The sequence below is a fragment of the Agelaius tricolor genome, unplaced genomic scaffold (assembly GCF_023055355.1).
Source record: "Agelaius tricolor isolate 1412-34295 unplaced genomic scaffold, bAgeTri1.0.p SCAF_6, whole genome shotgun sequence".
Classification (NCBI taxonomy): Eukaryota; Metazoa; Chordata; class Aves; order Passeriformes; family Icteridae; genus Agelaius; species Agelaius tricolor.
Genome location: NW_027269266.1, coordinates 25,695,858 through 25,720,934, shown reverse-complemented (window position 1 = coordinate 25,720,934; position 25,077 = coordinate 25,695,858). Strand labels below are relative to the sequence as shown.

The window sequence follows — 25,077 nt, the reverse complement described above, 5'->3', positions numbered from 1 at the left end:
AGCCAGGAGCAACTTCCTTATTGTTATTCTTTTCCTGTGTTAGTGCAATAGTGAATAGAAAACAGAAGGTAGAAGCTAGAGCAGGGCAAGAATCACCCAGACATTGGCCTGAATTATCTTGGAAGTTTTATCTTGGTTTGGCCACAATGGCCTGCTTATTTGTAATGGGGCAAACCTTTGTGGCTTCACTATGAAAAAATGTACTGTCAGCTCTAATGAAAACTACTGCTCTCAGAAATTACACAGAATGACTGTAATAAAAACACTTCATGTCAGAATATGAAAATATTGCTTTTTTGTGCTGAAAATAATCATATTCCAGATGTTTTATACTCATTCCAAACATTATACTTGCTTCCGTGTACTGAAAATAACTGCTTGACAACATATTTTGTAGATAAGTACATAGTAAACCTTGCTTCTCTTTCCCCCATGGTGTATCACAGATGGAGTAAATGGGGCTGTAACTCCCCTGGGTCCTTACAAATGCACTGCCTTCATTCAGATGCTGGAGCTGCATCATTGCCTTGCTACTAAAACTGTTCGACTCAGTGTGGCATAGTGGATGCAAAGCCCTTCCAGATTAAACTGACAGCTTTGCTTAAAATCTCTTTATGGATTGTTAATCACCAAAACAGAGGCTATTCTGCAAATATTTACTGGGCTGCAAGTGTTCTTATGGCTGGATAATCTGGTAGATTTGAAAGGCAATGGTGAGCAGCTATTGTGAATTGGTGAACAGCTATTCTGAATTAAGAACCACATAAAATACCAAAGTGGTAGCTATAACAAGAGTTTTGACTTATCTAATTCAAATTCTTGTCTTTCAGCTTGGAATAAGTCTCTCCCTGGAGTTCAAGTAAAGATTTCAGGATTTATTCTTAGAAGGATCATTTTTAAATGACAGGAGAGAGGATTGAAGTGAATGAAAGCTTTGTTTAGAAACACTTTGAATGTGTTGAATTTCCTTTTTTATTTATGATGTATGTTGAAACACAGAATTTAGTTGGAATTCATGAAGATCTGTCTCTACATCCACCTTCCTTCTTTTATTTTTACTACATATGAATATGTAATAGGTGGATCTGTGAAATCTGTTTTAAAGATGATTTTTTTTCCTCACTTTTTTCCCCCAGAGGAATTTTCCTCCCTCTTAACTGTGGTTTGGTATACATAAGTTGGTATAATAAAATTTAAGTAATGTATTAATTCAGTTGAGGAGTTTGTTTCCTGTCAAAGGAATTGTTTTTAAATCTTGGGTCTTATTCTTCCCTTGCCCTATGACAAATATATAGAGGAAATTAGTGTTCCAATCTACTTGGAAAGTACATTTAACAGGAAAGGAAGGGCTATTTTCAAAGTAGGAAAGGAAAGTGTTAATTGTAATAGGATTTTGAAAAACATTGTAACTATACAGAATTAACCTATTGTATAAATAAAATTATATAAGGGAGGTGTCTAAATAGAAGAAGTGCAAATTGTGATGTGTAGCAAGATTCACGTTTTGCCAATACATCTCATAGGTTGTATAAATATGAGCTGTAAATATTATAGTATAATATAAATAGTAAATATACTATTTTTGGTAGTTGCTGAATCCTAGTGCTGACTGAAATGTCTGGAAACTTTCATATTCTCTAAAGTTTAACATGCACAAAAAAGACATTTCTTTTTTATTTTGGAAATTATTAATTTAGCGAAAGAATTTTCTGTGTTCAAAATCCTGCATCACAGCCACAGAAGCTGAAAGCAATCTAATGGCAGAGGAAGACAGCAGTTGAGGGATGCTGGAATGATGAAGGTAGTTCTTGTTGCAACCATGTGGCTAAGTGCTTTTGACTCAAAGGGATGTCAAGTGAATTCTTTAACCCATACAAATGGAGTGCTCTTACAACTTAGCTCCTCTGAGCCCTTTCAAAGTGTGAAAATTTCTGAATGACTTCAGCAAATTTGAAGTATTTTATTTTTTCTCAGTTTTCCTTACATGTTTATCAGATTTTCACTATGGTTAAGGCAGCAATTTGGAATCAGGCACAAAGTAAAAAGATGTTTTATGAAAGTACTATTAATATAAAACTTTGTGGTAGAGCAGTATCTCCTCTAAAGCCAAGGTCCAGCCTCTCTAGCACACTGCAGGTTTGGCTGTCATCTGATGGAGAGTGGAAGTTTTCCTGATGCATTTCCATTTCCAGGTCCCGTCCCACAGAGGGCTCTTTTAGCACAGCCCACACTCCTGCTGCTGCTGCTGCTGAGCCCCTTCAGCTCATTCATTGTCCCCCAAGCCATGGCAGAGCAGCACCCTCAGAACTCTCATTCTTGAGCACTGTTTATTGAGGTGCTTCAAACTTACTGTTATGGAGTTATTTTTGTGGCTCTTCTGTTTTGGACAGCACAAGAGTAGGTCTTGCACTTTTCCTGTGCTGATTTCCTGATTCACAGTCTGTGCCAGCTCCCACTAATGTCAGGACTGGGGCCATTCCAGTAATTGTTTTGGATGGAGAGCAGAGGAGGAGTCCTCGATTAAGCTCATTTTCAGCAGATTAACCTTTTATTTGCTGGTCTGTCTTCTAATTGCATTTTTGTTTACATGACCTGTAGTTATGGTGTCATTACAATATAACTATGAAGTTTACATATTACAAAATTACTTTGATCTTTACTAGATAACTAAGAGGCAGTGTGATGGAGGCAGAAACACTCCTGGAATTTAAGCCTCCTTATTTCTGTTGCTGCCAATCTCTCTGGTTTGGGATTTGTAGTTGGAGAGCTATATTTTTAATAAACTGTCAGTCTGACCAGCTGTATGTAGTGAATCTGGAAATAACATCTTTTTAAAGTCTTTGTTTTTCTTTTTTAACCTTTGTTAATGGACTGTGAAGTATAGTTGGGTTAATAGCTAAAGGACTTGTAGCTGTTACCTTCAGTAATACTTAGGGTTAGTTGTTTTATTACCACTGTGAACAGAGTGGATGAATGTGAGATAAGTCTAACACCTGTTTGGAGTGGGAGGGGTTCCACAAAGATGTTCAATTTACCTCAAAATGTGCTTCTTAACGTAGGGTAACTCCATTGTTCCCCTTTGAAATTAAAGGCACATCTGAAATGTGATTTCACAAAAATCAAAGCTTTTTGCAATGATTTTAGCATTTTAATTTACACTTAAAATTTTATGAATACTTCTTTTTGGGTTTAAAATTATAGAATTGTATTATAATGAATAAGTACCTATTACTTCGGTACAAGTTACAATTCTGGTAACTGTAGTTCACATGTTTTCATTTGCCCCAGTATGAATTGATGTGTCTATTAATGTTGTGATTTAGAAATGGTGTTCCCACTGAAACATCCCAAAACATGTGCAGCTTTTATGAAAGTTTACCACTAAGCTAATGTCACTATTTGGAAAAATAAAGACAAAACAAAAGGTATCAGTGCACCATATCAAACATGTGATCTTAAACTGCAGTTGTTTCATTTAGCATTTCATCCCTAAAGTGGAAATTATATTAGGCCCATTACTATTGTAGATTGTATCATTCATCAGTCAGCCACTTGTAACATTGCTTTTTTCCAGGTAACTACAAAACTGAATATCTATTTTCCTTTTTTCCCCTTTTCTGTTTTGTGGGTTTGGTGTTGTTTTGTCATTGTTTTGTTTTAGTGCTAATTAATTGTTTCAAATATGGAAAAAAAAACCATTCATGGACAGTTTCAAATGGGTAGGAGAGCAGTAGAGTGGCCTGAACCTGGAGAGTGGGAAAGTGAACAATGGAGGCATGTTTTCATTAGATTAGAAATATTATTCTTTGGAACTCAAGGTGCAAATTACCCTGTGCCATAATGTTCTTTTCAAACACACAAGATAAAATTTGCATATCTAAATTGGATCAGCTTGAATGGGTTTCCCTGCTGTCTCATCCCCTCAGCTACAGTCTTTCTGAAATGGCCTGCAGGTGGATCCAAATAGTAGTTTTTAAGTCTATTTTTAAGAGCATCTTTGAAATATTTTTCTTTTAGTTTTATATTGATTTCTTGCAATGAACATCAGCAAAATTTCTCCTACGTCTCATCTAAATATAATCTACATGATAATTAAAGGTTTAAATTTAGCTGTGCTTACATTGGCTTTAAGAATAACAATTTAAACTGAGTCAATAAAATCACAGTTCTTTCATATTGTTAAAATAATAACTTTCCCTGTCCCCCTGTCCTTTCATCTTAGACGTAGTGTAATGTTTTATTATAAATGTGACAAATTTTGCCATCCAAGGGAAGCAATCTTGTTCTTCAATGCTAGCCTTTTTTCTGTTTTTTAAAGGTAGACTCACTGATACTGTAGTGACTTGGATTTCTGTTCTCCTTTCCATAAACTCTCACCACTTTGATAGTATTTTATTACATTAATCAGAATGGAAGTGTAGATATTTTTCTCACATCTACTAAAACACTTCTATTAATAAATTTTTATCAAGTATGAGTACCTCATCATGGTCTGCAGCATCCTCACAGGGGAAAGTGAAGTGGCAGGCACTGATCTCTCTCTGGTCAGCAGTGGCAGGACCCAAGGGAATAGCAGGACACTGTGTAAGGGGTTTCTTCAGCTGGATATTAGAAAAATGTTCTTATCCAAGAGGGTGGGCACTGCATCAGGCTCCCCAGGAAAGTGAACACAGCACCAAACCCAGCAGAGTTCATGAAGCTTTCAGGCAATGCTCTTATGCACATGGTGTAATTTTTGGACCAGGAGTTGGACTGTGTGCTCCCTTCAAACTCTGAATATTCTATTTTTCTAATTAATTTCATCCAGCTCCTCAAATTATTTTGTGTCCATTTGGTAGTATGACTTCTGACATATTGAGGAGAAATAGCAAAAGAAATAATTTGACTTCTGTGGGCAACAGGACTACAGCTCAAAGACAATATTTTATTTCCTGTAAAATAGTTAGGAAGTTTTAAGGGTTATAATTTTACAGTGTCTCTCTGATGTATGTAAAAAAAAAATTGTGGCATAATCTTAGTCTTTGCTGGTGTCTGTACCAAGGAATGAATGACCTTCATTCCTTGGTACAGCTTATCCCAGTTCATCTATGTTTTACTAGCTGTGCATGTGTATTAACTGACAAATGTTGATGTAACAATAAGGAGTAAGCTGTCAAGATGGTCCTTGGGCTCCATTATCAAACAAGAAGAAGCAGAAAAGGGTTTGACATGCACAGAGCTCCTCCAAAGGCTCTGTCCAAGGTGCTGAGGGTCAGTGTTCATCTCAGCATTGTGGCACAGTGCCTTGTGTGCTGAGGGACTGGCTCAGGTGGGTGACTGTGCTCACCTGTCACCACTGTGCTTGTCTCAAGGTTATATTCTGGGTGACTTTGGGGTTTAGAGGCATTTGGTTTAGGTTTGGGTTGGGTTTTGTAGTTTTATTTCTGTTTTTGTTGTTGCTGTTGATTTGTTTATATTTTGGCTTTGTTTCTAAACTTCTTACCTGGTCTGTGTAGAATGTCAGGGTATTACAGAAAAATGAGATTTGGTTTGCTAGTTTTATGTACAGATGACTAAATCTCAACATTATCAACTCTCTCAGTTTATCTACTGACCCTAGTTCAGGTTGGTGTTTGTGTTTCTTTACATAGGAGGTCTGAAGACTCTATTCAGTTCTATAAATAGTTCTCATTTATCTATTGTTAGAGTTTGTTTCTCTTGTTCTTGCCCAATTAATTTGAAACTTCATGAGAATAGGCTAGGATTACTGCTGTATCCCATGATAATGGTACTCATATTTTAGTCAGAGAAAAAATCCACCCCAGTTACTGTTTCTGGATGCAACATTAGCATTGCATGGTTTTTTTGAAGATCACAGTAACTGCCTTTTCCCATCTGAATGATATTCAAGGAGGTGTAATTGGCCTAAATGCCAATTATTATGTCTAACTCATGGAACCTACACAGTTATGCTATCACAGTAAGAGATTAATGACACTACTTCTGCAAAAACACCTTGGATATCATTGGTGTGGGGAATAAGGAATAAAAGACATTCCAGTGGTTGTTCTTGGATTGTAGGATTAGTTCTCTTGCTTTAGGCTTTTAGGGAATGCAATAAGGTCTAAATGTTATTTCTGGCACGGGGAACAAAAAATACCAGCATTTTGGGAGAAGATTCTGACTGTGCTGTAATGGGGAGAGGAGGAGTTGAGCTCTAGACAATGGAGAGCTGTTGTGTTCAATTTGTTAGGGGACCAAACAAGGAAGGAAGGGCTCTGTGCAGCAAATCTCACTTGTGCTAACACAAACATGCATGTCTTGAAAGTTCCCTGACATGTGCCCCACTTAGTCCTGCAGTGATTTGGCACAGTTGAGCTGGGGAGAGCAGAGAAGGCAGCGCTCTCTCTGGCTGGTCCCAGAGTCAGACTTTGGGCACTGGATTAGTGACAGCCTCCTGGGCTTCTCCAAATCTGGGCACTCTGCATCTGCAAGCTACTGGGTCTGTGTCTAACCTGTGCTTCCCCACAATCTGTGTGTGTCTGTGTGTTAGCCAGGCAGCCACAGACCACCAGTGAAATCAGCCCACACTGGCATCAGGTGCACCTTTACTGACTGTCAGGTGTTATCCTGGCACTTGCTGATTCATGGCCTGTACTGATGTTCATAACATTTTAACATAAAACACATGTCCAGATGTCACATGGATACCATGTTGTAGTTCTGAGAATAGATTGAGTAGAACAATATTTTTGAATATTGTAACTGTTTAACTTCATTTAAATACCCACATATGTTAACATAATATGTTCACCAAACTATAGGTGTGGTGTTTGGCTTTCTATGGGGAGTCATAGGCAATATGCCATCATAGTTTAATAATCTGTAATGAAATTGTGATGAATTGGTAAGTTGTAATGAATTTCCTTGCTGTTGTCTCTGATTAATCCTTAGTCTTTTAAATTGCATTTACTGTTTATAATCCAATGTGTTTCAGTAGAGCAGGCATAACACTTGTGCTAAGTGTCATTTCTTATCTTTTAATTCTTAGTGTTTACCAGCAGATAGAACATGGATTATTAGTTCATTAGGGAAAATCAGGATACGGAAAAGTTAATTAATAATGAAAGAGTTGTTTCTGTGTAAGACAAGAAATACCTTCAAAGTTTTCCAATAATCTTTGTTAAAAAATGGTGTGTGTGCTTTGCAAAGAAACCATTTGTTCTGCGATAGCAAAGCTAATTATTCTCAGCACACTCTAGCTATGTCAAATTACAAAAAGAACATCAGACTCTGTATGTTGTAGGAATTAAAACACCATCAGTTGAGTTAATGAAGAGCATACAATGAATATCATCTCATTTTTTGCAGTGCAGTTTTAAGTGAAAGCCTTTTAAGAACTGTTGCAAAAATCATAATTTAGGGGGAAAAGAAACAATAAAGCAAATGTTTGCTATCTGTTTTAATTACTTTCTGCTTAGAGGTATACATTAGGTTTATTTATTGTTTGATTTCAAATTATTTCTCTTAAATGGTTTAAGAATACAGTGGCTAATGATCCATTCTGAAATCAAATGAATAGAGTTCTGTATTCCATTACACAAAGCCAAAGAAACTAATTTTTGATTGTTTCATTATGATATTGTGTGAAGATAACTACTTGAAATTATAGATTAGCATAAGCATGGAAACCTGAAACAGAATATGAAACACAGAAGAGAAAGGGAATTAGTGCAATTTTTTTTTTCAAATGGGAAAAAATGAGAGTGGATTTCTGAATTATGTACCAACTGTGAATGTAGTGAAAATGCCATCCCCTATTAGCTTTTCAATTATTTTTCTTTCTGTAGAATTCCTTACAAAGACAGCCCTGTGAAAACCTCCCTGTAATAGATCTCCTTTAAAATTTTAAATGTTTCGTGGAAAGAAGATATTTTGTCCTGACCAAAGATAATAGCAATTTTCATTGTGCATACATGTAAGAGAGATTGGAAGATTTTTTTCCTCCTTTCCACCAAAGATTCAAGGTGTGTGGTTCTTCCCTGTGTCAAAACTATGTATGCACTTAGAAGACTTAGGATATGAAGTCAGAAGCCTGAACTCTTAACAGAAGCAGGGAGCCTTTTTTATACTTCATCAGTCCCTTCAGATATGAAAATTAAATATTGGGAGTTTAGAGGAAGCCCTGTCAAACTGCCTATCTCAAATCAAGAATATTTTTTTCTCAGAGATCACTGCAATCAAATAACTCAATATAGTTAAGTTTTATATTTAAGAAAAATCTTGATTCACAAGGTTGGAAATGAAGCATTTTGTTGACTGCCAGTCACCCAATTATTGTCAGAGAGGGGATTTGGTGTGGGCATATGCGTGTTTAAAGTGTTTGACATAATGGCTCCTTCCTGAATCCTGTCAGTATATTACTTTGCTATGGCAACCCTGTAGCTTTACAGGAGATGAATTTATTGAATTGCACCCTCCTTAAGCCTTGCTGAGGTACAATTTGTCCTGCTATTCAGTGAGTTTCAGCATTTAAGATGCAATCAAAGACCGTAAGATACTTAACTTCCTTTAGATAAGACCATGTACAATAATCAGATTTGGGCAAACTTCTACATATCTTATGGTTTTTCTTGTATATCTGTAGAAAGAAGAAAGGACTAAAATGATCTGGGTATTTAACATTCTCTTATCCTCTGAGGTTTCCAAAGCAGGTTCCTTATAATGGTTTTCTAACAGATTTTGGAGGAAGCAGAATATATTTTTTATTATCTTCATATTCATGCAAAACTCTGAATTATTTGTTTTTGAAGTTGATTAAGAAAAATACTAAATAGTAATATTATAGTAATATGTTTTGTACATATTTAAGGATTGAAAATACCTCTGAACCAATCTGTCTGATGAAGAAATTAATATTTGAGCATATGTAGAAGTGTCTGCAGGAAGTGGGTGGAGGTGGACCTGATGGTGAGAGTATTTTAGCAACATATTGCAAAATTTGCTATTTTCTTTTCACTGTGTGGGATGTCTTAGAAAAGTAACCTTATACTTAGGCACTGGTATATCAGCCAGACAACTGAAGTTGTGTGTTGTATCTGTATTTATATATGGAGGCTAAGAGGATTTAAGCTGACATAAATTGTGTTAGTATCTAGTTAACATATGAATTTTAATATGTGTATTTAAATCATTAATATGAAAGCATAATAATTTTTTTTTCCTATTGATACATCTAGGAAACAGGTTTTTATGTGAAGTTTGACTTCTGCTTTATACATGATGTATTTTTTTTTTTTTTGCCCTGGTAAATCATATCTATCTATTTACCTGAACTCAGCATCATTCAAGCATTGCCATGGTGGTTTCAAAGTTATGCTTCGAATTTTTAATGCTCTCCACCTCACTTTATCTGTGTAAATTAAATTTCCTTGTCCCAAGGAAATCATGCTCTATTCATCTAACTGGATGGTAACAACTGAACTGCATGCTGATCTAGAGACAACTGCTTTGCAGGTTTCTATAATATTTCAATAGTAGTTCAGTCACTGAGAATCTCCTCCACACCATTTCTTCCTTCAGTGAGCAGTGTATCAAATGAAGCTGTCTTATATTCTGCAGGGAGTGTATAGATGCAACTGTCAGTTGTTTAGACCAAGGTTGGTTTTGAATCTCATGGGAAAAACCTGTGGAAGTACCAGAGCTCACACTAACAGTTAACTGGAAAACTTTTATTCCTATTTTCAGATACCCAAATGTAATAATGATTGGAGAAAACTTGCTTTATTGTCTTTTGTCATCACAGGGAAAAGCAATGATGCCAATTTTATGAATGTTTTCCCATCCTGGAAGTGTCACATCACCTTAAGCTTGCTTTGATATCTTTTAATGAGGCTTTAGTTGTAATGCTAATGCTGATAATTTAGGATACATTTTTCAGCAGCACACAGAATGTATTAAATGCATTGGATGTATATGCAGAAAATGAAATTATATGTAGTTGTGATATCAGGTATCTTGCTGCACAAGTTTGGCTACATGCTCTATTTTGCCATAGAAATATTGGTGTAATGAAATGGAGATGAGGATGGTGCTCAGCAGCCCAGGAGGAAGAAAAGGCAGTGCTTAGGAGAATGGGAATTTTTGTTAACACAGCTCAGAATTTTGCAGTCTGTGTTCTGAAATTATAACTTGCTTTGATTAATATGCACTTAGAATTTGCTAACTTTGTGACCTTCCTTATTTGGACTTACTTTTTTGCATTGTAGTTTGCTCCAGAGTTGACTTGAATGAGTGACTAATATTTTCAATAGTAAGATTGATCAGTAGGAACAGGTTTGCCTTCCATCTCCCAGGTAAAGCAACTACCATGTAATGGAAGTATGACAGATGGAACAGACTTGTGAAGTTTTAGATAGTATTACAGAGGCTTTATTACACTATTAGTGTAGCATTACAGGCTTTATTTTGAGATACCATATTTAGGGCTGTAACTTTAATGAGAACCTATGTTGCTACAAAGTAATATTATTAATAATAAAATGGGGTCCTATCTTAGAGCTTATTAAGTTAGCAAATCCCAATTGAACCTTATTTATTAATTTAGAATGGTTTAAATCTCACCTCAACTTGCCCTGTGTCCGAATGGTGTGAGATACATTAATCAGTTTACTAAAGTTACATTCCTCTTGCTTATTGATCTGTTGAAGCCAGCACAAAACACACAGCTGTACTTTTGGCCAGCAAAATTAGAACTCTTAAGAAGTTAACAAGTTATTAAAAGCTATTTCCACCTATATTGTGTTTGTCACTGCTACTGAGTCGGTGCATTTCTGGAAACCGCTGATTGTATTGGTTAAGTTAAAAAAAGCTGCACCAATGAAACAACTCACTAAAGAAATCAGCCTTGTTTAATTTTCTTATTAATTTGTATTACTTAACTAATTTGAGAATTGATAACAGAATGTTTGAGTGATTTATGGCCTGAAAAAGAAGACCAACATTTCCCTCCTTGAAAATGGAAATTGGCTTGTCAGACATTTAGATGAAGAATGATCAATCAATAGGATTTTAATAAGGAAAAGCTTTAAAATTGACTGAAGGTGGCTTTTGTTTAAGGTGATTGGGTATGTGCATATTACTAAGCTCTCCCTGGAGAGGATTTTCAAAAGCAATAATGGGCACTGATTTTCTTTGTTTATTTCATTCTCTTTCTGTTCCCCTTTTGCCAGGGATTTCAGTACTTACCTCTCCATTGTGTCTTTGAAATCTCCCTGTCTGCTCTTCAGGTCCTGAGAATAATTTTTCTTATTTGCATTTAAAACTATGAGTTTTAACCACTATTTTTCCCCAGTGAGCCTGTTCTCTAGACATTTATTTTCTGTCTAAGTTCATGCTAGACATGAGGGCTAGCTGTTCCCATTGATTTTAGGAACACAAATTTCAAAAGTACCTGCACACACTGGAGGAACAGATTTGACTTGGAAAGATCCATTAAAATACTCTATTTTGGTTACCTCTTGGAAAGTCTAGTATGGGCTTGGAGTTAAAAAGTAAATGGCAATTTTGGTCAACTGGGTTGGTTTGTTTTGTCCATTAGTGAAGTCCCTGTTGGGCCTTCTGAAACTGAAGTAACTAAAGTTAGATTAAAAAGACTCCATTCTGTGTGCAGTCTGATTCACATACCTGTACAAACTGTAGGTCCACAACTAATGTATTAAAAGAGTAAACAGAAACTAATGCATTAAAAGAGTAAACACACCCACACAAATTCTGGTTGTCCCTACTTCCTTGCAGTCTTTTTTTTTCTCCAGTTAGGTTTCTTATCCTGATTTCAGCCTGTTTTCTTGGCTCTTCCTATCACTATTTTCCAAGCTTTCTCTCCTAGTGACCTAGAGGCCACCATTATGTTCCACTTTTGTATCCAATCTTATTTTGTTTCCCCTCAGCACTCTGTAAGCAACTGCATACTGGGATCAGAGTTACAGAGGAGGTTCTAGGTTGGGCAGGCTTCTCTTTGGAGGTTGTGATGGGAAGAGCATGCTGATCATTCCCAGCACAAATGAAGTTAAGTTTTTTCCCCAAAACAGGGGTTAACAAAAGTTTTTAAGTGAAAATGTCACCATTTTCCTCATGCATTTCCCCCCCCTTTTTTAAGGCAGAAAAAGTAATAGAGCCAGTTTTGATCTTCCCAGCCAGCTCTCATCTTTGGATAGGATCTTCTTCATGTGGTTGGCATTGAAGCCAATGTAATCTGGACAGAAAAGGACAATGTTTATTCACCGTTTAAAGCCATAAAGTAAAATTAGGCAGTTTAATCTGACCTTCTTCAGTTCTTGGACCATTGCATTTCACTGTGATATTGATCTGTTTAGCCCAGTAGCCTTTGGTTACATTACCAATTCAAAACTAACATTTTTCTGGAAAACAAAGATGGTAAATACAGTTTTTCATCATGTATTTTGATCCAAAGCTGAGTGCCCTCCTTGATAAATTCATTGATCTCTTACTTAATTCTTCTAGCTTGATCTCCCAGCAAGCAGCCATACTTCCTGCTGTACCTTAGTACCTCAGTGTGCTCTCCTTTCAAAGAATACTTGTTTTCTGTGACTATTTCATGCTAAGTAGGTTGATTTTGTTGCCTACTTTTTTTTTTTTTTTGTGCAATTGAAAAGTCCACCCTATACCAATGAAAGAATGGCTATGAAAATGTCTAGGTATGAAATAGATTAAAAACCAAACAAACACCACCCTTCACCCTCCAGTATAATGAAACAATAATAAAAAAAAAAAAACCTTAAAAAAAGATCAGTCCAAGAATTGCTATCTTAACTTAAAAAAAGCAAAGAATTTATAAAACCAGAACTAGATGATAAGATGTTTCTAATCATTTATGTAAGTAGAATCTTCAATAATTTTTCAAAAATAATTTTTTCTTGTGGCAATTTTTTGTAGTACTCAGGAAACACTGAAGAGTTTGTGTGCATTATTAATATATTCCAGTCACTTTGTACTTGTAATGCTTTCTTACTTCTCTGCAGCTCACACATATAACTCTTTAAGTTCATAATTTGTTCTCCAAATCCATGATCTAAAAGAATGAAACAAATTCAACAGACAGGCATTGTGATACCTCTAATGTTTGCAAAAATAGTTATTCTGGGAAAACCATAAATAATTGTACTACTTGTATGAAAGAGGCTGGGTGGCTTTTGCTTGTTTTAAAATTGCAAGTTTACAAAGGGGATGTGGCATAAAAACCCTGAAAGGTTAAAATCAAGACCTCTTACCTGCTTTGAAAGCAAAATAGGCATTTCCAATAGCATGACATGGTCGAGTGTGACACCTAGAGGCCATATGTTTAGGATGCCTAAACAATAACTTCAGTGGCAAGTTTTGCACAGCATGTGCAATTTTGGACTTAAAGACGGGAGCAGGCATATTTTGAAAAATTAGCATAATTTTTTTTTTTTAGATTTTTCATTTTTAGCATATTTTTGTGGCTTCCCTGACTAGGATCCTTAGCATTGATATAAAGAAAAATAAGAGACTCCTTCTGAATCTGGTAAAGAATTCTTAATGCTGTGCAGCAAAGATTAAAACAGCCCTGTGCAGCTTATTCCATCCTGAAGTACTCAATATCTAACAAAATTCTTGCAGGCCCCATCTGAAGAGAATGATTACAATATATTTGCAACTGTAGTAAAATATCTTCATGAATTTCAGGCTCTCGCACAGTGCAGAACTAGAATTTTTGGCCCGTGAGTTTGTCAGGGAATGAAGAGAACAAAAGCTTCTTTTAACTGTGGATTATTTAGATCATGGATCTTACAAGGAAATATACATATAAGGGAACACACTGTACCTTCCTAACTTCTCTATAAGTTAGGGAGGCAACCATGTCACTGCATCCCATGAAATGGATATATCCAAGGGCATTCTACCTCATATGGCAACAGAACCAGATCAGCATATTACAATTTTAGAATACTTATCAGAAATATTTGCTATTCTATTATCCAGTGGGCATTTGCTATAATAAACTCATTGTAACCTTAGAGCTAAATGAATAGGAGCTAAATGATAGGTGACTTAGTTGTTTGTGGCAACATTTGTTATTTTCATACCTAAGAGAGGGGGAAAGGTCTTGGAGATTAATCAAAACTAGCGCAGTTCAGATGAAGAGAACTTTCACTTTTCTGCACAAGAAATAAAATATTTTTTCACTCTCTAGAATTTGGGCTATTCTAGTACTCATTCTGGAGGTTTTTTTGTACTAGTCTAGTACTCATGCAGCAGAGATGGTTTAGTGGGGTGCAGTTGTAGAGTTTGTAAAACATCTTCTATAGATCTACAAAAATTACCTGAAACTTCTCTAAAGGTTTCTGTTTTGACCAGTCTGAAATTGAAGGCAGAAGAAAGTGATGCTGAGCATTGCTCTTTGTTGTGTACTGCTTACTCTAACAACAAATGTGTGTATATCTTTAGTAGTCTGTGCATGCTTTTTGGCCTTACTGTGTGTAGAAATACAACATCATCAGGATGTAAGGTAATATGATCCTGAAGCTTTGATTCATGGCTTTTCATAAGGACAAGGGTGTTAGCATGGGACTGCCTGGTAGCAGAGGAATACTGCCAGCCTGATTCTGTATTGAAATATTTATCTTATCATTTCTCTCTCCAAAAAATAAGAGGTATTTCAAGCTTACTTTGTTATCCTCTAACTCTTTAATGCTAGGAAATGTGAGCAAAGTTATTGGAATATTTCATGACTAACACTTTGTCATTTTGATAAAGGTCTTTGAGGTTAGTCATACTTTTTGAAGAGAAATGAAAAGGTGCTAAGTTGTCAATGATTTGTTTGAGTAATTTACAGACTTCTTGTAGCTGTTGTGCCTCAAATAAAATAATAGGATTATTTAGTTTGGAAAAGATGTTTAAGATCATGGAGTTCAGCCACTGACCTATCTCTGCCTAGTCCACCACTAAACCATACCTCCAGGTGCCACCTCTGTGTATAAATATATAATTGTATCTCTTGAGTGTCACTTGTTGGTGCTCTAAGGAGCCACAATTGCACTATTAAGTTTGTGATATGCATACTAATGTCAGTTGTAGTTTATTTCTATGCTTTATCTAGAAGCTTCTTCTCAGAAATACTTAACCATTTATTTGGGAATGTCTAAGCCATAAACAACTGATAAATTATGATTGTTAAGTATCTATTAGAAGATTGCCAGTAGGCTGGAAATAGTGCATTGTTTACTGGAGGGAGGTCCCACGTTCACTGTAGCAAATAAGAGGATAATAGGGCATCAGGTACACTGGAAATGGCTAACAACAGCATTCCCAGAAAGGCATGCTGATAGCAACTGAAATTTAAAATCAGGATATATTCCCTCTTGTTTGAGAAGTCTAATTCCTGCAGTTAGGTTGGGGAGGTTGTTGTTGGTGTTTGTCTTCAGGCACCAGCCTACTCTTTGGCCTGGGGAATCACTGGCCTTTCCCTATCCTGAGTAAAAGATGAGTGCATGTAAGGCATAAGCAACTGAGTCCCAAAACCAGCTCTTCAGAAATCCTCTTTTTTTCCAGACATACAAATATTTTTGCATAATAAATATTCCTTCCATTTTGTCTCTGTGACCTATTTCTGAACAGTTTTAATTCATTATACCTTCTGACAAAAAAAAAAAAAAAAAGTGGAATTATTCTTTTGTGGTCCATTGATTTTATGACTGATAAAATGGTAAAACCATAAAAAGTAGTGTGAAAATATTTTACTTTGATAATCTATATTTTAATAGTTTTGAAATATGCAGTTCTATAGTTGCACAAATATAAGAAAATATTTGAGTGTTTGTGTACATGTGCTTACCCTCTCTCATGATGCTGCTTTGTTCTGCTGTCAAAACCCACTTTGATTCATTGTGCCAACTACATGGATGATCTGTTCCCTGATGATGTTTCCAGATGATCTGAGTCACGTACAAAATATTCTCAGAGGCTTTCTTTATACATTCATTAAAAATTCCAGATAGAATCCATTGTATTTAATAACTCTGAAAAGGGTGCCTTTTCCCCTAGTCTCTCTATAAACTTGAGTCTTCCTCTCATGCATAGTTCTGGCTAAAAAGCCAATGTTTACTTTTAATTTTTCAAAGGAATCTATAAGATACATATGTTTTAAGTATGCAAGTCAATACAGCTATTGTTGTAGATTTCCTGAGGTTTTGAAAACTTCTTTAAACCCTTAGATTCTTAATCCTACTTTTCATAAATTGTGAAGCTGGCATTATTTTTATTATGTTGAATATTCTCAAGTCCCTCTGCACAGCTTGTTAAATAATGTGCATGTGATTAACTTAAACACGGATGTAGCTTTAAAATTGATGTAAATCAATGAACTCAGAAAAAATTTTGGTTTATATCAGTGTTCTCTCTAGTACAAGGCAAAGGCTGAAGAGGAAACCATGTTTTCTAAAGCTAATACAGCATGATGTAGAAGTGAATAAAATGTATCTCCTGAAGTGCTTTTAGCTGAGGGTACAAGTTCTGGATCAGGATGATATAAATTTGTTAAGATCATGGCTTTCTATGTATCCCTTATCAACCTATAATCTCCTGATTGTTGCCTGTTTTTCAACAGCTGAGGAACAGTAATCCACACTTGCTTATCTCTCTTAATCACAGCCTCATGGTGCTATAGCTCCCTGAGCCTTTAATTCCCTCTTAGAGGCGTAACAGAGTGGAAAGTAAACAAAGACGAATTTGCAACCTTCAACATTGCTAATTTGCTCTGATGTCAGAATATTTAAACAGGCAAGGACTTGGGAATTATTTGATCACAACTGATTTTAATCTAATGCATGTGAAAAGGCTGAGTCTGGGAAGGTTGTGCAAAATGACAGGCGTCCCAAGAGAGGTTGACTGAAGGTTTCTTCTTTAAACAACAATAGCTCCATCATTTTTCAACTCTGGGTCCTGTGTTCTTACTGTGTATTTTTGTTTGCATTTTTAATGTAACTTTCTGAATATGATATTGCTTTTCTTGAAAATTCCTCATTTGCTTCCCAGTTTATAGGTGTCAGAAGCCCAATCTTTAGGCTTGTTATAGTTTCTGTTCACTGCTTAGTGTGTGGGAGAGATAAAGATCCCTATTTAAAAAGCTTTGTCTCTCTCCACGTTTTTGTACCATCTTGACAGCCTAATGTAGCCTGCATACTTTCATATGTAAAATGATTGATAACTTGATCTTCAAATTATTTTAAATTACACAGTTGACGTTTATGCATGTATATGTGTGTACATACTTGCTGGATAAGAAAGGATGCTATCTTGTGTTATATATTATGTGCACACTTCATCTACCACAGAAGTGATGGGCTTACACATACATACACATTATCATACACACATATTCATCTTTCCTCAGAGCAGATAGCTGTATGCCATTACCTGAAATAGATTGGATAAATATATGCAAGACAAGGTAGTGTTTTTACATTTTTTTTCTACATTTTCTTAAATTTCCCTTTATATGGTCTTAATTGTCTGTTCAATGCATGTGTAATCACTTGTTTTTTTTGTTGTTTACAAAATGGTTAATGCAGCGTACATGGTATTACCAGGACAAATGTCTGATGCTCTCTTAATTGTTATATATTGTTCTGTTTATATCTGTTCTGGTCGGATGATTTGTGTTTCTGAAGTATGTCTGATGATGATTTCTTCTTTTCTTCTTAGTGTGTATCATTTGGGATATTCCGGGGAGAGACGTGTCTGGGAAGCCAGCCTTTTGCAGTCACTCTCTGCGCTGAGATTAGAGCGCTGGGCTATTTGTGTTCCTCCTCATCCCTGATTCTCTGTCTCTCACTCTCTCCAGCTGGTGTAAATGACTGCTGCTGCCTCCCAGAGCAAGATAACCTGCTCAGTCAGCTGGAGCCCCCTGCGGACAGCTGTCTCGCTTTTAGCTGATGGAAAACTGCTATAAGCGCTGAATGGAAGAGCGTGGAGCAGCGACCATACCGGCACGAGGAGCTGCTGCAGCAGCAGCAATAGCAGCCGGAGCCAGCGAGGACTCTATTGTTCCCTGGTGTTAAACAGCTTTTCCTTTCCAACTGCCATGCACGGCGGCGGGAGAGAGCTTTGCGGTCCCTTTCTCCCCGCGAGGAAATTCTGAGGAGGGGCGGATCGTGTGAGGAAGGCTTGGCGGCGGTGCTGCGGGTGTCGGCGGCGGCTGCGGGCGGCATGGGGCTGAGCGAGGGCAGCGCTCCCCGCCGCCGCGGGCCGGGGGCTCCTGCCGTGCCCGCCCGCTGCGGGGCAGCTCTCGGGCTGCTGCTGCTGCTGCTGCTGCTGGCGAGCTGGGACACGCGTGCACAAAGTGAATTTCAAACTTCATCCGTGTATTTGTGGAAGACCGGTAAGTCGGGGTGCTGTGATAGCGCAACAGCAGCGTGTTGAGTTTTTGTTGTAAGTAGTGACCTTTTTGTGTGCTTTGTGTATGTGGAGGGAGAAAGTTAATCTGAAATAACTAATGTTTACTGGCAGGATTATAGGGGGAATATAGGTCATTTTACAGGATTCCACCATCTAGGCAAATATTACAATTAAAAAACTCCACATTTTAGTCTGTGGCACTGTTACTGGGATCTCTTATATATTTTTAATTCTGTTTAGCAGCTCTGTGTTGTACATAAAGGTTAGAGCATTAGTGCCTGTCATCAATGAGAAGGAACAATTATTACAATTGGAGTCAGCATCGTTAAAAGTGCTCTAAACATATTGAATTTTCACAAAGAAAGATGTGATTCAGCACATCTAATCTTTGTGTCCTCTGCTGACACGTAATATATTCAGTGTGGTAATTGATGGGGAGATGGGTTTGTTAAATTTAGGTTTATTCCACGGTATATAGGACACGTGAAAGCTAATGATGGATTAGGTGAAATAATCCAAGTGATGCCAGATCTCATAACCAAAGAGCCAAAGGCAAATAGGCTATGTGGATTCAGCACCACAGTAGATGGATAATTTCCCCTACTTTGATCCTAATGAGTTACGTGTCTGCTTTAAAGATTGCATAGTCATAACAGTGTTTCAACCTTAACTCTGCATTAAAAATCAGTGGGGAATTTTCCTGTGTCTATTAATATATTACATTAATTCAGGACTTAAGCAGTGATGAATATGTGCATTTTAGTTGTCTTGATAGAGTTGCAGTTCATATGTAAGTAGAATCAAACTCTCATTTAGAAAATTTAAAAATTTCTGACTGGGAAATATTTCACATTGGCTTTGGCAGTTAGCTTATTTTCCTGTATGTTGTCAGGAACAAAACAGTCCAAAAAGTAGTAGATTTGTTGAAAAAGTGTTTTTTCATTAAAGGATAATAAAATAATAGGGGAGATTGCAAATTAATCATTTGTCTGAAAAATAACTTGGAGAAGACAGTCTCTTTCCTAGATGGAGGGACACTGCTTTCTGCCACAGAAGCAGATCAATTTACAATTACAGTGATATCCTGAATTTTTTAAGAGGCTCCATCTATCCAGCTGCTCAGGGAGGAGATTAAAAGGAAATTCATTTAAACAAGAAGACAAGCTTTCCAATAACACTAGAAAGAGAAATATGAAGAAGGGAAAATCCTTTGCAACTTTCACTTCTGACTGCAAGATGGGTTACACAATGACAGTGACCTTTTTTTCCCTTTAAACTGTTGACAAATTAAAAACAATTTACAGTTCCATTACAGATCTGTAAATGTTCAACACACACTTAAAAAGAGGTGATATATATGCACAGGTTTATGGAAAGGCACAATAATAATATAACATTTTCATAAAGCATTTCACATTTACCCTAAGTTGCTAGGCATCAGCAGAATAAACTCTCCAGCATTTTATTATGTCTCCATTTAACAGTGTAATGGATTGTATTTAAAAATATTAAAACAGTAATGTAGTTTGAGGATAATAATAATTCTAGTGAACTACTACTTTAGAACACATGCAATCGGTTTGCTATGGACTTAACTCCCCTTAGTTTGCACATGGTACACGTGCTCTGAAGTAATGTCAGCTAAACCAGCACCAAGGAAACTGTGTTGGCTTTTGTCTTCACCCCCTTTCTCCCTTCCTGGTAAAGACTGCTCTTAAGAAACTTTTGTGTAGGACAGGTATGATCCAATTACTTCGCCTGATGAAGAGCTAGCTCTTCTCTTCATCTTTTCTTCTGTGACATCTCTCCCCTGTTTTGCCTACAGTAAGAAATACTGCAGCCATAACATCAGTGATGAAATGGAAACAAGATGAAAAACAAGTAATGAAAAACAAGAGTGGCTCTTTTCAGATGATGAAAGGCAAGATGCAGTGAATAAGACACTGCATCTCTGTTTGGCTCCAAATTAAATTTTTCTGCTCTTTTTCTCAGCTGTATATTGAATTCTTTTGTTTTCCCTCCCTCCAGTCGTGGGAGGATCTAGAAAGTGAACTGGAAGAATTGCTGGTCAGTGGGCTGAAGTGACATGTAGTATGGGAGGTACAGGGTTCAGCTAAAGTATCAGAGAGAAACCCAAAACTGAACAGTAGTGAGCTCATGCACTTCAGATGATATTTTCCTTCTCCTTCTGTGAATGAGAGAGGTCAGGAGAATGTGGCTGAGACTTTGTCAAGGCAATTAGCTGGATTATAGGCCTTTTGGGACCTCTTGTGTCCATTTTTTGAGAACCACGCTATTTTGGTATTGAATTTAGTCTGTCATCAGCTTTTCTAAGTGCTGTTCATGACTTGCATCTGTCTTGTTTTTATTTCTAAAGGTTTATAAAATAATGTCTACTCTGTGTCTTCTATACTGCTTTACTGCATTATGTTTTCTTAAGGATGCCCTTGACAATAATGTGCAATGACTATGAGGTTTGAGTTGAGGCATGCTTTGTTTTATATAATAATAGTTTTCTTTTTATGTTTTCTTATGTTTATGGGGTTTGAAGGGTTTTTTTTTTTCTTTTTTTGTTGTTGTTGTTTTGTTGGAAAGAGGGGAGGAGTGTTCTAATTCAAATTTCAAGTGTTTGCTTTCAATCCATGAAAAACTCTCAGAGGACCTGATTTCCTGTTTACTACCATCCTCCAGTCTACTGCCATAAAAATCTGAGGTTATTGCAATACTCACTTTAACCATTTGGAGGTTTAGTTATCTTTGATTCAACATATACAATGTTGTGAATAATTGCTTTGAGCAGGGAAGTTGAGCTAAAAGTTATCTCCAGAGGTCCCTTCTAATTTCTACCCATCTTGTGATATGGGTGCCATCACTGAGTCATTTTTACTGCTCCAGCTGAAACTGCTTTGAAATTTTGGCTTTTGTTACTTTTTTTGATTTCTTGAGAGAATGGGTATTTGATGTTCTGGTGTGTTTAATGGACCTTCAGAGTTTTGGATCACATTTTAATGAGCACAGTTGATTGTAGCTTCAAGTGAGTGAACTAGGTTTCTCACCAAACTTTCTCATTCCATTCTGTGCAGACCTGGTGTATGCATTTTATTCAGTTACAAATACAGAGTTGGTTCATTTTGTGTGGTCAGTGGGAAAGCCATCATGGTTTTTAAACATAAATTAAGTAAAGTGATGAAACAGGAAGATTCCCAGTGTTGAGTCATGGTGTGGATCTGGTTGATGATCTGAGCTAGACAGCAGCAGCTTTTAGCCACTCATGGAAGAGAAGTTGTGAAACTGGGGACTGGTGATTATATTGGTGTGGGGCTGACACAGACTGCCAAGTGTTGAACTGTTTTTGTTGAAAAGATGTTTAATGGCATGTTTTGTTCATCAATAATTTTCTTTCTCTGATTTAACTGATTTCATTTGCAATGACCAGTTGTTTGCTTCAGGTTCTACACAGCAGCACTGAACTTCTGTGAGTTTCTCAAATGCCATTTTTATTCTACCTTAACTTTTATGATTTGCTTTAGAATTTTGCTGAATATTATTGAATTTAATCTGAAAGGGAGTTGTCAAGACTGGAAGAAGGCTCTTCTCAGTGTTGCCAAACAATAAAACAAGAGGCACTGGGCAGAAACTGATGTACAGGGAGTTCCATCTGAATACAAGGAGGATTTCTTTACTGTGCAGGTGACCATACACTGGAACAGACTGTCCAGGGGGCTGTGGAGATATTCATGAGATATTCATGAACTCATGAGATACTCAAGAACTGTCTGGATGCAATCCTGTCCTGTGTGCTCTGGGATGACCCTGTTTAGGTGGGGAGGTTGGACCAGATGACCCACTGTGGTCCCTTCCAGCCTCACCCATTCTGTGATTTTCATATTCAAAGACACCTTATGATCTTGTGATAACTGCCCACCATAGGCTAAGATCTTGTTGTATCTGTAAGTTTTGCAGTGAACAATGTGATGACTGCTGATTCTTAAATGGAGATACCCATGAAGTTGTCACTTTCTTCCCTTTACATGAAGATGCCTATTTTTCTTAGTCTCTCGTTTCATCATGCAGGACATATATTTACCATTCCTTTACACAACTGACTAAGCATAGGTGCTTCTTGCCCCATCAGAAGTCTCTTACTTCTTTCTACCCTCTCTTTCATATGTTTTTGTTAGATGAATTCTAGATGAATTCACATGTTGATCTGTGATGTGCTGTCAGTGTTGGGTGTAATGCTTGCCTACAGTTACTATGAGATATATATATATATATAATATGCAGATTAATTACTGAAGAATGCACTACATCAGCAAGGTTTGATCACATTAAAATTATATCTTCCAACAGCTTGAAATAGTGCACATAACACTTTTGAAGTGGAAGATGCAGCATTGGATAAATATTTCTGTAACAAAAGAAGTCATGAAACAAAAATCCAGGAGGCAGTGCCTTTTCCATCATTATTTGTTTTGAAGACTTGATCAGATCTCAGATAGTATAGATGGTGTAGCTCTGCAGAATTATTTGAGATATCTGCAACTGTTGATACTGAGACTAGTTATTGGTATAACAATTGCAGTTTGACTTTTCCCCTTGTTTTTAACAAGAGTAGAACTTGAAATGGGCTTTCTGTGGGTAACAGCGCTGTTTCAAAATTAAAGTGGAAGGAGGAAAAAGGCATTGTTTCCTGAAGAGAACAATTAAGTATCTGTATTTTCCTGCTCATGTTGTGTCACCTAGATGAGAATTGGTCCTTGGATGATAACTTGCTCAATCTTTGATGCAGTCAAGAATTAGAGCAAAGGCAATAATGTGTGTGGGCAACATACAGAATATCATAGTACTTTTGGGGTAACGGAGGCCTGGAGTGAAACCAGGGGCCAGCTGGTTTCTACTGGGGACAGAGGGGTGTTGTAAACTCTGCAGGCAAGATCTCTTTTTAATCACTTTTTGATCTTTTTCAAACAGTATCTGTATGTGATTTATTCTTGTTCCATTACCTTGGCAAGAGTGTTACACAAAGGCCTCCTAGTTCCAGAGCCTATAAACGAATGTTTTCTGTTTCAAGGTGTTACTTTGGGATCTTGTAACCAAATCTCCCTTCACTGCTTGATATGAGCTTGGGTCTCAATACTCTTCTGATTTTCAACCTCTTGGTTTCCTACTTTCCCATAGAGAGCAGCAAATGCAACATCTGCACCATTGCATCCCTGTCAGGTTTTACATTCTAAGGGCCAAATCTAGTTTAAAAATAGTTTGGTTTCAAAAGTGGAATTTTCAACAGTTCTGAAATTCCTCTTGTAACATCTTTGGTGCCTAAAATCCATAAAATCACAGAATTAAAAGTCTGTTTTATTTTCCCTCTGTATGACCCTAGGACTGTCCTATTTTCACTGCATTGAGTGTTCCTATCTCATATTAATGCCTGAGGAGGACAGAAGTCCTTCCTAGGACTGGCAATCCAGCAGGCATTTCAAATTGTATCTAAATACACACTGACAGGAATTATCAGAAGGGAAGAGGGAAAGAGAAAAATTACCTAACCAAACCTCTGATTAAAGCAAGCCTTCCAAGGGCTGTGTCATCTTGAGCTGTTCCATTGCATAGGTGAAACTCCCCCATTTGTTCCAGTATTTCTTCTTTTTTTTTTGTTTGTTTGGGGTTTTTTGTGATTTATTTTTTAAAATTTTTTTGGTTTGTTTTTAAAACCTGAGTAAAGACTCCTTGCAATAATTGCACCTTGAGACTGAAGACAGATAAGCCTGTGTCAGTAAATGGGAAAATCCTGATTTTAAAGAGATTATGCAGAAATGATCTGAAGAGGAGGATTAGATGCTAGGGAAAATGCTAAATGCTAAAACTAAAAGATGTTTTATCTTGAGGCCTAATTGTCAGGAAGGGAATTCACATATGATGATGAAAGAGGGCAGTGAGGACCTCTTCAAGGGAAAATTAAGCCCTAGTTATGGCATGGTGAACTTCAGCTGGTGCCTGCATATCCTTGAGGAGAGAGGTCTGTCAAGATTTTTAAGCTGTCATTGGTTGTAAAAGGTGTTTGGGGGGATTCATCTTTTTGATTCTCTGGTCTTCAGTTACAGAATAAGAAAAAAGGAATATTAAGAAAAACTGTATTTCATCACCTTTTCAAAGAATAAGAATTATTCAAGCAAAATGTGCTAAAGAAATATTACTGCTAAATATAAATGATCCTCTAGGATAGAATCTGATTAAGTGTTGGTTACACATACACTGCATAAATTCATATTAATTAGAATTTATCACTTTTATTACACTCTGTTATGTGCATCTAAGCAACCACACTCTTTGCTGTCATCTCACAGTTAAATCTGATTTTATGTGGTCAAATAGGGCTTGTCCATGTGGGTCTTGAATAAGGACATATTCATTTTCATTAGGCATGTTCATCACTGTTGCTCTTTGCCCTCATTTATAAAATACCCTTTCAGATATTTTATTCAAAAGAAATTTTGCAAAGCATGTGTTAAGTCTTTGATTAATGCAAAAGACTTGTAGTGCAGCCTGGCAACAGAATATTTGGCAGAGATGCAGAAAATGGGTTCTTTAAGGAAATTATTTATAACTGTTGTTTAGTATTCTGTCGTTATTTAACAAAATCAAAGTAAATATTTAAATGTT

At 36.7% G+C, this 25,077-nt stretch overlaps 1 protein-coding gene across 1 annotated transcript in view; it reads left to right on the top strand.

The window, feature by feature from the left end:
* Positions 1 to 25,077, top strand: part of THSD7A (thrombospondin type 1 domain containing 7A) — a 254,024-nt gene that overhangs the window by 47,050 nt on the left and 181,897 nt on the right. Inside the window, exon 3 of the mRNA XM_071429098.1 lies at positions 17,861 to 18,397. Within this exon, the coding sequence (XP_071285199.1) occupies positions 18,226 to 18,397 (172 nt within the window). The 5' untranslated portion in view covers positions 17,861 to 18,225. The remainder of the gene's footprint in view (positions 1 to 17,860; positions 18,398 to 25,077) is intronic.